At 43.3% G+C, this 15,406-nt stretch overlaps 1 protein-coding gene across 2 annotated transcripts in view; it reads right to left on the bottom strand.

Annotated features, from left to right (window-relative positions):
• The window catches only part of VPS53 (VPS53 subunit of GARP complex), a 137,436-nt gene that overhangs the window by 46,734 nt on the left and 75,296 nt on the right, over positions 1-15,406 (bottom strand). For both annotated transcript variants that reach the window (XM_047706057.1, XM_047706058.1), the window contains 2 exons: positions 11,303-11,397; positions 306-548 (listed from right to left, as the gene is read on the bottom strand). In XM_047706057.1, the coding sequence (XP_047562013.1) occupies positions 306-548; positions 11,303-11,397 (338 nt within the window). The remainder of the gene's footprint in view (positions 1-305; positions 549-11,302; positions 11,398-15,406) is intronic.

Genomic DNA, 15,406 nt, shown 5'->3' with positions numbered 1-15,406 from the left:
CTATTGTTGAACCTAGATAAATTAAATACATACATAATGGAACGACTCCCTTGGGTCCACTGTGGTTAAGATCTGACCTGTGTTGGCAGCCAGTGTGGGCATTTCCTCTAAGGGTCTTGATCAGCTGTGGAATCCCATTAGAAAGGAAATAGTCTCAGACCCTCGGGAACTCAGTAAGAGTGTTTCCCTCCTTGAGACTCTTAGCAGTTCAATAAACAATGTCAGAGGAGATTTCCTTAGATTCCCATACTTAGGCATTTTCAGAATCTTACTTCCCCACTGAGATCAGAAAAAACGACACTCACTTGGGTAGGTTGCCAGAGAGGATTTTCCAAGCATATTCTCGGAGGTACTTCTGGAAAATGGTGGTCAGGGCGATCATTGGCTCCCCAGTACTGAGCTGGGAGCACTGCACCATGCACTTCTTGTAGTAGACAAAGAGGTCAGCACAGCTGGGGAGCACGGCACCCCCTTCGTCAGTGTTGGGCTTAGGTGGCCCCTGGGCTTTGAAATCGGCCACAAACCGATCAATCAGCTCGCCAAGGTTTCTAGGAGGAAGAAAGTCTATGAAGTTATTTCAAGAAACATAAAGCAAATGTGCTTGCCTGTCATGAGTGAACCATTCCTAATGCTCTTCACATTTAAAGCTGGACCATTTCCATCCCTATCTTCATTAACTACCACCAGCACTCTGATAATAGCAGCAGCAAGAACATTTGGCATTTACTTGTGTGCTGCTCTATACTTTTTCCAGGCATTTCATGATTACATCTGACCCCAAGCCTCTGTGAGGGGAGCTAAGGTATTAGGGGACCCTCTAAGAGATGAAAAAATTAAGGTCTAGAAAATTTGTCACACAATTTAGTGGCCCAGCTGAGCCTAGAAGCTACCATTTAAATGCCTGCCCTGGTCCTACTACCCTATCAGCACCATCTCCCCTCTCCACAGATGAAAACCCTAAGTAACAATAGTGATCATTTTCTGAACACTTATGATGTCCCGGGCACACACCATGTCAGCACTTTATTTTTATTTCTTTTTTTATTTTTAAAGATTTTATTTATTTATTTGACACACAGAGAGAGATCATAAGTAGGCAGAGAGGTAGGCAGAGAGAGAGGGGGAAGCAGGCTCCCCGCTGAGCAGAGAGCCTAATGTGGGACTCGATCCCAGGACCCTGAGATCATGACCTGAGCCAAAGGCAAAGGCATAACCCAATGAGCCACCCAGGCGCCCACGTCAGCACTTTAGAAGCGTCCTCTCACTAACTAACTTTTCACTCACTCTTCCCAGTAACCTTACAAAGTAGATAGTATTCCTGTCCTCATTTTCCAAAAAGCAAGGAGCAGAAAAGTTAAGGACCTTGTCTGGGGTCACAGAGCAAGGGGGTAGGGGACCCGGGATTCAAAACCAAACGACCTGGCTCAAACCTCATGCTTGTAACCACTCTACCTTCCCATCTCCAAAAACACAAAAAGGTTCTGATGTCAGCAAATAGTCTGCTATCATTAACCTAAATGTGCCCACGGGATGGATACCTGAGCAGGGAGAAACGGTAAAGAAGTATTCTAACATTTTCCTTCTCCTGTAATGTAGTTTTTCTCCTTAAAACTTTGAGAATTGAAGGTGTAAAAAATCTTGGGAGAAGGCAGGGTGTGACAGCCCCAGGCTTGTTGCAGGTCACGATGGTGACAAATGGTGGCAGCTGTCCCCCCATTCCCCTCTCAAACATCACCGAGTGTGCCTCAGTCATACTGAGTCACCACAGCTCGGGTCCAGCAGGGCTCTCTACTCATTGTTTCCTACACTGTTGAGCTGTACGAAGAATGGGAGGAGTCCCCCACCCCTTGACATTTTATGTCTTTTTAGGTTACTGTCTCAGGCTACAGGAATCCAGCTGTGCTTTCAAAATGTATTTATATAACAGGAAGACCAAGACAAGAACCACACACAGCATCAATTAGCAGGAATAGGAGAAAATTTGACATTTTACCCAAGAGCTTTTCCTACTGAAAGTTGATTATACCCAGATGTCGCCACTCGGCCCTCAAAGAACTTCAGGCCTGGGCTGGGTCCTTGTGGTGATGGGTCAGTGAGCAGGGAAGGAACTCGTTAGCCAACCTGGGAAAGCTGCAGGTCACAGCCCCCTTTCCTCACCACCTCTGCCCGCCCCACCTTGCCATCTCGCCACCTCTGCCCATCCCACCTGCACAGGGCCCCTCCACTCCAGCCTGACTCACCTTAACTGCCCCCTGCCCGGTCTCTGTTCCTGACTCTGGGCCCTCGCCTGTGATGCCTGGATGCCTCCCCAGGCCAAGATGCTCCCCTTCACCTCTCCACTCATCCGTAGGCTCGGCCCAGATGGCTTCTATTCACGCCAACCCTCTGTCTCAATTTCAACTTCTGTCATCTGTGACACACTCACACTTCATTATTATTATTTTTTTAACACTTTACCCTCCAGCATAAGGATGTCAAATGTTCCAGAAACATGATGACCTTCTCCCATCCTGGGCCTGTAGAAGGGCTCTCTTTTTCATTGATTTTTGGTGTAATTTCAGAAGCCTTCTTGATACAGCATTCTTACCTGTCACTGAGGAGCTGAAGCTGGTACATAAGGTTAAAGGGGCTTGCTCTACACTAGAATCTTCTCTGATTCATATGTTATCACATGCTCTCTTGAGAATAGGGATAAGGTTTGTCACTTCTGCTCTCCCCAGGCCTACTCCTCACGCGTATGTATGTGTGAAGCTAATCTAGTTATGTCTGTGCCCAAGACACACCAGCTGAACAGCCCCCACACTGTTTCCGAAGGATGGCAACAGAAGGGTGGGTGTGTGGAGATGGGGCAGGGGCTGGTGCAGTGGAGAACATGCAACAGAAAGCAAAGGGTTGCACTTGAGCCTTCTTAGGAGAGGTTCTAATCGCCAAATCTCTAGTGCCAACAAAAACAGGGGCCAGAGCTCTGAAGCGTTTTTACTTTAACCAACTTAGTCCGATTCCCCTACTAGTTGAGGTCAGGATACTTACTCCCCTTGTCTTGTGTTTCAGAGCCAATCCGATCAATCAGATTATAAATTAATCATGCTCATAGAACATAAAGAAAATTTCCACTTAAAAAATCTCTGAAGATCCTCCATATTTTGTAATCTGTCTCCCAGGTTATTTCGGACACTGTTCTCTGTGCGGATGAGATACAAACCCGTCAGAGTAAGCTTCCCTCCCTTACCACACTACTCTTTGCATCTCCATGCTTCTCTGCCATATGAGACACTGGAAAATGAGTGATCAATGCGTCACAGCACAGATGGTCCAATCCAATTGATTTTCAACTAAGCGCTTCATATGTGCAAGGTTCTGGGTGCCACACATATAAGATATAAATGAGTTCAACTAAAACAACAACAACAACAACAAAGGTTGTCCTTTCTTCCAGGCACCAAACACTAGCCCGAGTTCTGATGAGACCTTCTTGTAAGATTACTGGAGAAAGGAGTGTGTGGCCTATCGAGCCGCTGACTGGTCATGAGGAGGTGTTTTTTAACACCATAAAATAATTACAATTAAGTAAGAGTTTATAAAGGGTCAAGTCCTGATCAAGGTGTTTCTGTGTATGGGGGTTAAGATATAGCATTGGCCTATCAGAAGCTTTGGTCTATTTGGGGAGCTAGGACCCTGAGGCTCAGGATATTTAAATTTCAAGACAGCAATAAAATCCTAATTTGGCAGTACAGACTATATGAACAATTTGTTGCAGACGAAGGAAACTAGAGAAAAAATTTCACAGCAGACTCAGATGAGGGAATAAAGGCCTGGAGTCAGAGGGGAGCACAGAACATGGTGTGTGGAAGGGGGTATGTGAGGAAGAGGGGATGTGGCTAAGGCAGAAGTCATGAACTGGAGAAGTTTGATGTACAGTTTGACTTACACAGTCCTTGTATTCCCACAGCAAACCACTGGAAGCTTCCTGCCTTCACACCATACACCACAATCAGGGCATTAGAAATACAACGTCCTCACAATGGCCCTGAAGAGAAGGCATTCTTATGTCCATCTTGTAAATGGCGAAACTGAGGCTGAGCAAAGTAATATAGCTTGCCTTAAGTCACAGAACTCGTTGGAGCTGAAACCGGAACTTGCGGGCGTCAGACTCCAAAGCCCAGCTCTACCTGCTGTACTGTGCTTTGAGTTTACGATACCCATACTACGGTGTGGATGGTATCTTTCACCCCTGCCCCTGTAGCGTGAGCTTTCTGCCCAAGAACTGTAGAAGCATGTCGGGGAGCCATGCGAACTACTGCTGGGGGTCCCATCCTGCTGATCAGTTAAGTGACTCAGGAAGAGAGACGACCGCAGAACAGTTTCCGCAGAGGAACGACCAAGGCGGTTTCTTCTGGTGGGTTTGCAGTCCGCATCCCTAGCAACAATAATCGAACCAGAATGACACAGAGAAAGGAAGACGGCAGTAAGACAAAGCTGGCAAGGAGGTGAGCATGGGCAATGCCGTTTGGGATCCCCAGGAGCTTACAAAGCTTGTTAATTCAAGGATACTAAAGCTAATTTGCACCCCTTCCTCCCCTGCCCTTGGGTTGGGGCTGAGGATTTGGCTCTGGTGTGGCCAGTGGGGGTGGGGAGCCAAGGTCTGGCTTGAGCACAAATGGGAGATGGATTACACACAGGTAAGTGAAGGAAGTAAGTAAATCCATGGAATATCTAGGGAGCCAAGTTTCTCACTGCTGCAGAGTGTGGTCAGAGATGAAGGAAGGGGAAGGCAAAAATAAACCCTGTTGTGTTGGATCAGAATTCGAGTCAGCATCAAAGGCTTCTGCACAGCAAAGGAAACAGTCAACAAAACCAAAGACAACTGACAGAATGGGAGGAGATATTTGCAAAAGACATATCAGATAAAGGACTAGTATCCAAAATCTATAAAGAACTTACCACACTCAACACCCAAAGATCAAATAATCCAATGAAGTTAAATGGGCAGAAGACATGAACGGATATTTCTGCAAAGACGACATCCAGATGGCCAAGACACACATGAAAAAGTGCTCCACATCACTTGGCATCAGGGAAATACAAATCAAAACCTCAGTGAGATACCACCTCACACCAGTCAGAATGGCTAAAATTAACAAGTCAGGAAATGACAGATGCTGGCGAGGATGCAGAGAAAGGGGAACACTCCTGCACTATTGGTGGGAATGCAAGCTGCTGCAGCCGCTCTGGAAAACAGCCTGGAGGTTCCTCAAAAAGTTGAAAATAGAGCTACCCTACAACCCAGCAATCGCACTACTGGGTATTTACCCCAAAGATACAAATGTAATGATCCGAAGGGGAACGTGCACCCGAATGTTTATAGCAGCAATGTCCACAATAGCCAAACTATGGAAAGAACCTAGATGTCCATCAACAGATGAATGGGTAAAGAAGATGTGGTATACACATACAATGGAATACCATGCAGCCATCAAAAGAAATGAAATCTTTCCATTTGCAACAATGTGGATGGAACCAGAGGGTTCCATTATGCTGAGCAAAATAAGTCAATCAGAGAAAGATAATTATCATATGATCTCTCTGATATGAGGAATTTGAGAGGCAGGGCAGGGGGTTATGGGGGGTAGGGAAGGGAAAAATGAAACAAGATGGGATCAGGAGGGAGACAAACCATAAGAGACTCTTAATCTCAGGAAACAAACTGAGGGTTGCTGGGGGATGGGGGGATAGGGTGAGGGTAGTTGGGTTACAGACACTGGGGAGGGTATGTGCTACGGTGAGTGCTGTGAAATGTGTAAGCCTGAGGAATCACAGATCTGTACCCCTGGGGCAAATACTACATTATATGTTAATAAAAATAATTAGAAAAAAAAAAAACAGAATTAGAGTGAGCATAAACTCACAGGTTTTAATATACAAATTGGCTTAAAAATAGACACAGGTGTATATGTTTATACATGTATGTACACACACATATATTTCTTCACTCTCTCAGCTGCATGGACCTAGAAGCAGGACACTCAAGCAGTAATGAACATACCTGATGCCCAGAACTTAGTTTTTAAATATCATTCCCTGGCAAAGAAACAAGAGAGCCTGGAAAAATGGGTGATTCCTGGGCTGGGGTAGGAAAATACCAGATGAGCTGGTATATTTTATTGTGCCAAAAAGCAAGGGCCCCAGAAATGATAGGCGCATACAAAAAGCATGAAAAACCAGCCTGCAGGGGTCCCGGTGGCCAAATCAGGGACAGTTTGAGCAATAAAACAATGATGGATCCTGAAAGAGGGAAAGGACATCAGTGGAAAAACCGGCGAGAAATCCAAATAAGGCCTGAGTTTAGCAAACAGAACTGTTAACTCGCTGGTGTGGTAACTATCCTGTGGTTATGTAAGACATTGACATCAGGAGAACTTGGGAGAAGGGAATATGGGAAATCTGAGCTATTTCTGAAACTTTTATGTAGGTTTAAGTTTATCCCAGCATAAACTTAAATAAAGGTAATAACGGCTATAATCCACTGAATAAAATAGGAATCCACGAGTATGTGCTGACATAGTAAGTGGGGGAAAGAGAAAGCTTTTGAGAATAAACGCAGAAGAAATGATGGTATTAGAAAAAAATCATCATTCAGCAACTATCTTAGTAATAAATGATTCAGGCAAGTATCAGCGGGAAGTGAAAGATAAGAAAAAGACTGTATGATTTCAACGTTTCTCCTGACAGTTATTGTTATTAATTACTTATTAATAAAGAGAGAAGCCTGGCAGACTCCAACTAAAGAAAGTAAAATAAATGGGGCACCTGGATGGCTCAGTGGGTTAAGCCTCTGCCTTCGGCTTAGGTCATGATCTCAGGGTCCTGGGATTGAGCCCCACATCAGGTTCTCTGCTCAGGGGGGAGCCTGCTTCCCCCTCTCTCTGCCTGCCTCTCAGCCTACTTGTGATCTCTCTCTCTGTCAAATAAATAAATAAAATCTTAAAAAAAAAAAAAAGTAAAATAAAAATGAACACCACAGGCTGTAGGGCAAACTGATACTGAACAGCTCCTGATGTGAATTACTGAGAAGCACCCGGCCCCACTTCTGCATAAATCATTGATCATGAGGAAACATTAGTTAAATCTAGACGGAAGGACATTCCACAAACGAACTGGCCTGTACTCTTCAAAAATTTCAAGGTCATGAAAGATAAAGAAAGAATGAGTTGTTTATCTGGACTGAAGAGACCAAAGAGATGTGACAAGTAAATGGACCCTGTGGTCCTGGCACGGATCCTGGACCTAGAAAAGACATGATGGGGACCACCAGGGAAATGGAATGGAGTCTACAGATTAAATGGTACTAATGGATCAAGTTAACTTCCTGATGTTGACAGGTGTGCTACAGTGAGGTAGACCGCATGCTTATTTATAGGAAACACGCACTGAAGTCTCAAGGAGTAATGGGGGCACTCTTGCCTGCAAATTGAAGAAAGTGTCTATGTAGAAAAATCTCTTCTCCAAGGGTCAGCCAGAGAAAATCCCTGCATTCCCAAGATGGAAAGGTATATGAACTTCCTTCTGGAACGTAAACAAAAGTTGAGAAAGCCGCTTAAAGCATACAAGGACAGCTGAGCCAAATCTGCTAAGGAGATGGCTTTGGGGATATTCCTACTTCCTTCGTCCTCCCTAGGTCCCGGCTCTGCAGTCTTCCCACTGCTGTTTGGCTTTTGGCTGGCACAGGTGCTGCCAGAACTTTCTCTGGGCAGGTGGGAGGCTAGGGAGATGAGAGGGCCATGTCAGGCCCAACAGAAAGCTGGCAACACTGATCAGGCCACCCAACCACTGACAAGTCTGGGACAAGAGCATCAGACGGGCAGGGCAGGCCAGGCACGGTTCCTGACTACTCATGCCAAGTGCCAACATGTCTGCTCTTCTCAGCCTCGCCACTAATCCTGTGAGGGGAACGTTACTAACTGTGCTGGAGAGAGGACAAAGCCAACTCCGAGAGGTTAAGTACCATGCTTGAGGTCCCAGGCTAGTGAGTACAGAGTTCTGACTCAAATCCAGGTCTGTCCGGCATCCAGGCCCACGCTCTTTCCACTACACTCTGTTGGGTCTCTGTCATCGGGGAGTTTGTGAATGGTCTAAAATTTTCCTCCACTGGAGATTTTTTGAGTCAGAGCTACAAGAATGAAATAAGTACCAAAACAGTCCCCACCTGAGTTTCTTCCCTTCAGATTCTTGGACAAAAGGGAGGAAGGGCTTTGCAGAATCCCTTGAAATTGCACTCAAGATAGTGTGTGGGTTTATGTGATTTTTTTTGGGGGGGGGGGGCAAGAGAGTCTACAGTTTCACTGGGCTCTCAAAGGGATCCGTGACTCAAAAAAGGTTAATAGCCACCGCTTTAGGCATTATTTTGTCTGATTCTCTGCTTTAAAAGTTGAGGGAATGGATTTCTTGAACTCTCTTTTCTACTTCAAGTCTTTGCTGCTTATTCTGGAACGAGAATGGTACAACCTACGCAATTCTCCTCCGAGTAGCTCCTGCTACATCCCCGGGGCTGTGGAAACATCCTAGCGAGGCCAAGCGGCAGGCTGAGTGGCCAGCACTTCATTTTTCAGAGAGAAATGGAGAGTCCCTAAGGAAGGGAGGTCTGGCTCTCTGCCTAAAGTATCACGAACAATGAGTATACTCTATATGAATCAAGGTCATGTGAAAAGAGTAGAGACTGGAATTATGATAATTCAGAAAAACAATTCTCTAGACCAGGAAGGTTTGGGAAAAGTATGTGGTTATCTCAGATATGCACTTTCAAGTTGGGATCCAACAGCTTTTAAACCTCTCTAAAAATAAGAATTTGGGTTGGTGAGGGAAGAAGGGGTTTTGTCCAAAAATAGTCATCCAGGTGGGCTGCGCTAAGACCTGTTAATCTCATAGGTAAACAACAGCTCTTCTACCTGCCCCCGCACGTGTCCTATTGACTTCCTGAGAAAGAAGTTTTTAAAAAAAAAAAAATTTTATTTATTTGAGTGACAGAAATAAAATGAGCGATGGGGAGGGGGAGAGAGTGAGAAACAGACTCCCTGCCAAGCAGGAAGCCCAAAATGGGGCTCAATCTCAGGACCTGGAGATCATGACCTTAACTGACTGAGCCACCCAGGCACCCCAGGGAAAGGGTTCTTGTTCTTTTTAATATGAAGACAGGGTGTTCCAAACGAGCGAAAAGCAATAAGTAATTACTGCCTTTCTGTGTGCCTTCGGACAGAAGCCCAATGGATAGGGAGGATGAGGCAAACTGGCTTTACAAGGCAAAACAGAAAGTAACTCTTTTTTGGGAGGGATGGCAGGTAGGAGGTTGTTTTCATTAACACAGATGGCTCTTCTATAAAGTTCATTTTCTACGACTTTAATAACAAAACATTTTGTAATTGGGGACCAAAAGAGTAGACATAATCTACAAAATCAAATAGGTGAATAATAATAATGTTCTATGTAGCGATTCCACTGGAAATAGTCTCTTAATCTCATGGTTTATGTCTGAAACATATTTGGAAATAAGAATTTGCTAACTCACAACAGAAGCATTAAAAAAAAGGGGGGGGGTACTAAACTTTAGTGCCTAAATGCTTTCCCAGAGAACTCCCTTAGAGAACTTTCTCACAGGCACTATTGTGCTCCCAGCGTGAGCCACTGTCTGGTTCTCCCAAGTGCGTTCTTCAGACAACGAGGTCTCGTCTCAGAGTAGGGCCAGCCTGCCTCCAAATACCTGACCTTTCCAAAATCTGGCTTCCAGTGTGGAAGGGCCTTAACAGATCCTCTGGCTGTGGACAGACTCAGGGATGAGGAGGGGGTCTTCCTCCTCTGTATGAATAATGGACATTGGAACTTGAAGATAGTCCTCTGACTGTGAGGAAACTTGGCAGCAGAAACTTGTGAAAATTTTCAGGAACTCCTGAGTTTATAAAAAAGTATATATATTAAATGGATGATAATCCACAAAAGAAAATAAGAATCCACCGTCCACACTGACATAAATAAACACAAACACATGGGGGGAGAGGAGGAAGTGCTTCCTTACAGAAGAACTCCAATCAAAGAGTAGAGGAGAAAGGATGGAAACAGAAAATCAGCATTTGGCAAACACTACAGTAATAATTGCTTCAGGCAGAAATCATCAAGGGATGTCAAAATGAGTGGGCAAAGTGTGAGGAGAAACAGGATATTCACACAGTCCCAAAGTATCCCCCCACGAGATACTTTTTAGTTACAAAGAGAAAAATAGTAGCTTCACAGCAGAGGAAGCTAGCTGGCAAGCACCTTAAGCCAGTGATCAAAGTTAACATCACCAGTAATGGGACACATCCAAATGACGTACCCAGAGGGACAGAACATCACCGATAGGGGTGCCTGGGTGGCTCAGTGGGTTAATCCTCTGCCTTCGGCTTGGGTCATGATCTCAGGGTCCTGTGATCGAGCCCTGCATCAGGCTCTCTGCTCAGCAGGGAGCCTGCTTCCCGCCCCCCTTCTCTCTGCTTGCCTCCCTGCCTGCTTGTGATCTATCAAATAAAAAATTAAAAAAAAAAATCACCTGTAATGGAATACTTGCCTGCAATGCATAATCTAGACCAAATCAAGAGCAAACATCACACAAACTGAAACTGAGGGCACTGTAGAAAATAACTTGCCAACAGTCTGTAAAGTGTCAAGGTCATGAGAGACAAACAAAAGACTGAGGAAATATTCAAGGTTAAGGGAGACTAAAGAGACCTGACAACCAAAGGCATGACGGGATCTTGAGCCAGAAAGTGGACATTCATGGCACAATGTTACCCTCCTGATTTTGATAACTGTGATTATGTATAAAATGGTAGCATTCTCTGGAGGAAGGATCTATGAGAATTTTTTGTAACTTTTTTGTAAGTCTAAATTACTTTAAAATGAAAACCTAAACAAAGTATACTTGAAAACATGTATGTTAAAGATTAGGTTTCTTTCTCCATTTTCCAGTGCCTGACACAGTCAAGCCTTGTAGCTATATAAGAGCTCAGTGCCCACAAGGAAGGGGTTGTTGGGATCCATTTGGGACATGAGAGTCAAACTCAGGCTTCTAAGGTTAGTCAAACTCTAAGATTATGGATACAATGAATGATAACACTCATAAGATACAAAAATACCCTAGAAGGTTTCCAGGCAGGGTCATAAGAGGCCTGCCAAGTCCCTCCTTCAGCCTCTGGAAGGGCTTATGCCCTTATGAGCCCCAATCATGACCAGAGGAGGGAGAAATGCAGTAGAAAACAGCAAAATGTCCATCACTCACTTGTCCTGGGACTCAATATACACGTAGAGATGAGGCTCGAAACACTTGGAAACAATGCCATGAAATGGATTGTCTGGGGCTTTCGGCTTCTTTGGCTGTAAAGAGGGGGAGAAAAGAAGAAGAAAGAAACCTACGCTTGAGCCATCTTTGCAAGTTTTCAAGCAGTTTCAAAGAATACATCCCTTCAAAGTTGACTCCTGACACAGATAAGTAGCACTTGATGTAAGTGAACTGGGACTGTGTCTTGCATTATTATGATTCAAGCCAGTCTGTGCACAATGAGCCAGCTTTGTTAGCGTCACTGACTTGCCCTGTATGGAGAAAGATTTACTGCTGCTCTGATAACTCAAGCACTTTCGATCTGGAAGCTATTCATCATCCAACTGATGTTTTAAAAAATTTAAATCCTAGCTAATACCAGTACCTTATATTTGTACAGTGCTTTAGAATTTCTAAAGTGCTCTCATGTGATAGATTTTTCACAGCCTTCATTTAGTGATTGTTTTTATAGACCAAGCACTTTATATGACATAACAGCTCATCTATTCCTCACAACAACCCTCAGTGTAGAAATCAGTACTACCACATTACACCTAAAGGAAGGCTCAGAGGGTTCTAGTAGCCTGCCCAAAGGCAGACGGTGAAGCCTCCTACCTCCTGAACTACAACTCTTTCTGATACAGCATTGCTTTGCCACGATGGCTCCCAGACTGTTGAATTGCACTGACGAGTAAATGCAAGAAAAAGAATGGTAAAGGACCAACATAGCATTGCTAACTTTGTTTTGCTACTTTCCATTCTCGTCAGCTCTTAAGAGTATTTTACACCCAAACACTGTAGCAGCAGGAGGGCAGTCCTTCCTATGAAAAGACAGTTGGTGACCTTATGCCAGATAGATAGATAGATAGACAGGCAGTTTTGTCTTTATTTTTTGCCATGGACCACTGTAAAATGGCCAGCACTGGTCCCCAGTTGATACTTTAAAACTACTGATATACAGGCCATCTAGGTAGGCAAGCATTTAAAAACTGTTTGCTCCCTAATTCCTTTTCAAAATTTAAAAAAAAAAAAAAAAAGTGAAGATCCTCCTAGATATCTCTTTCAATTTCTAAAAAAAGTCAATTCTATTTATTGTGAAATGCCAACAAAAGGACCCTTAGCCCTTGCTGGTGTTGATACTAGAGTATAATCTGGGTATAAATTGATAACCCACAGCATACCTGTTGGTTGAACTGTTCATATCTTTTAAAAATATAGGAAAAACTAAGCCCCTAATGACAAACAGAATAATGATTCTCTTTCTCTAGTAACTTTTTTTTTTTTTAAGATTTTATTTATTTATTTGACAGAGATCACAAGTAGGCAGAGAGGCAGGCAGAGAGAGAGGGTGAAGCAGGATCCCTGCCGAGCAGAGAGCCTGATGTGGGGCTCGATCCCAGGACCCTGGGATCATGACCTGAGCAGAAGGCAGAGGCTTTAACCCACTGAGCCACCCAGGCGCCCCCTTCTAGTAACTTTTAAAAATAAAACACTATAATGGTTAAAAGCATCTGTAAAAACTGGAAATGAACACCAAAAATTCAATCTCCTATTTAGCTCTCTCTCTTATCCCCTTCGGAGAGTTCCATGTTTTTAGGGTTTTTTTGCAAGATTTTTAGAAACTCTGGTATTCCCTAAATTACAGTCAGGTTGTTTTTCTTATCAGCCAGAAGCCACCACCAAAGTCAGGTCTGAGGCTGAATCCACAAGAGACTCCCCAGCCTGGGTTCACCAAGTTTGAATTGGCTGGATCCAAAGTTCCACTTCATTTCACAGATGCACTGAAGTTTCTCCCACACTCCCAACAGTTTAAAATGGCAGATCCATGATTTAGTACAATGGCTGTGTAGAGGTGGTCTTTACTTAATTGTTCTATATTTTCCAAATCAGTTATCTATTATTTCATTCTTTTCAATAAGGTGATTGTTGAATGAATAGATAAATGTGATTTGTCTAACTTATATATGACCAGATATTCTGATTTTATTATTTATTATTATTTTTTTAAAGGCTTCATTGGGATTTCTTTTTTTTTTTTTAAAGATTTTATTTATTTGACAGAGAGATATCACAAGTAGGCAGAGAGGCAGGCAGAGAAAGAGGAGGAGCAGGCTCCCCGCTGAGCAGAGAGCCCGATGCGGGACTCGATCCCAGGGTCCTGGGATCATGACCTGAGCCGAAGGCAGAGGCTCAACCAACTGAGCCACCCAGGCGCCCCAGATATTCTGATTTTAGAAATGAAAACTATAGCCACAATGCCCAGATTAGTCATCATAAGGCTTATATTTATATAATACTTTAATATATTTAATATCAATACAATTACTGATATAGTAATAATCATTAATATATTAATATAATTAATATAGTAATATTAATAATCCGATAATATTTATCCTCTTTATTTATATTTTTCTTGTGCCAAAAATATTCACACGTCTACAGGACAGCTTCTGGTAATTATAAATTGGGAGTTTATATAATACAGAATGTTCTCGTGTTTTAAATCAACATATTTTAGGAATGCCTCGGTGGCTTAGTCTGTTAAGCATCTGCCTTTGGCTCAGGTCATGATCCCAGGATCCTGCATTGGGCTCCTTGCTTGGTGCGGAGCCTGCTTCTCTCTCTGCCTGCCATTCCCCCTGCTTGTGTTCTCTCTGACAAATAAATAAAATCTTAAAATAAATATACCAACTCATTTATTTATTTATTTTTAAAAAGATTTTATTTATTTGATAGAAAGAGACATGGAGAGAGAGGGAACACGAGCAGGGGGAGTGGGAGAGGGAGAAGCAGGCTTCCCGCTGAGCAGGGAGGGAGCCCTCTCTATCCCAGGACCCTGGGATCATGACCATAGCCAAAAGCAGACGCTTAACCCACTGAGCATCCAGGCACCCCTAAATCAACATATTTAAAATAAAGTATTTTGTATTTGGCTTTACTAATTTATGTGTAATTTGCCAATTACTGACAATGTTTTAGTTTATCACCTTAGAATGGCTACATTATGAAATTTAAGTTCCATAAATTAGATAGTAATACTGTACTGATATTACATTTTCTGATTTTGATCTGTGGTAATTTAAGTGAATGACCTTCTTGCTAGGACGTACATACAGACATATTTAGAGCTAAAGGACACGATATATGCTAACTTATAAATTATTCCAAAAGAGAGAGAGAGACAGAGGAGAAGGGACAAAAGTGGACAGGGGGAGAGAGAGGGAGAGGAGGAATGTGGGCAAAAAAAAAGGAAATGAGAGAGTAAATGTACCAAAATGTTAACAACTGGTAAACGCAGGTGAAGGATATTTGAGAGTTCTTGTAATATACTTAAAACCCTTCTCTAATTTAGGTATTTTCCTTTTAAAAAGTAAAAAATAACAATAAAAAGCTTGGGAGATGGGAGCCAAGGGCCTGGCAGATAACCCCGGAAACAGTTGTGGAGCAGTCAAGCAATGGCACGTCACCAAAACTTTGGCTAGCCCAGCGGACATCGTGTGGGAAAATATGGGCATTTGCGCCTGAGTGAAATAGGGCTTAGAATCAATTTCACAGTCTTAGCAACGCACTATAGTTATGGTAGCTGTCACCACCAGGGGAAGCTGGGAGATGGGTACATGGGACCTCTCTGCATTCCGCAACTACCTATGAGTTTATAATTATTTCAAAACACAAAGTTGTTGTTTTTTTTTAAGTGGTACAGGAGAATTGGACTCTGAATGTGAAGTGGTTTTAGCAATATCTTAACCTATTTATTTGGCTCTTATTTTCCTTTTTACATATGTGCAAAAGTGATATACAATAAAAATCTGGGTCTAGAGAAGTCTGAGGAGCTCATTCAGAATATGTATAAGAGACAGATTCTAAGTGATAAAAGAAAACAGCTCCGTGCTATTCGAACAAAGTCACCTCGGTCAGTCTTCCGCAGACTGTGTGCTCGATGAGGCGCCACAGAGCACTCCGACCCTGGCCCTCAGGGAGCGGCATCATCAGACAGTGTGGGTGTCCCAACCCTACAGGCAGGTGACCACTCCGCCCCACCTCTGTCCACTAATGCCAGCC

Source organism: Lutra lutra, chromosome 16 (assembly GCF_902655055.1).
Source record: "Lutra lutra chromosome 16, mLutLut1.2, whole genome shotgun sequence".
NCBI classification, from domain to species: Eukaryota; Metazoa; Chordata; class Mammalia; order Carnivora; family Mustelidae; genus Lutra; species Lutra lutra.
Note: the sequence above shows the minus strand (reverse complement) of the source record. Positions and strands in the feature narration are given on the sequence as shown.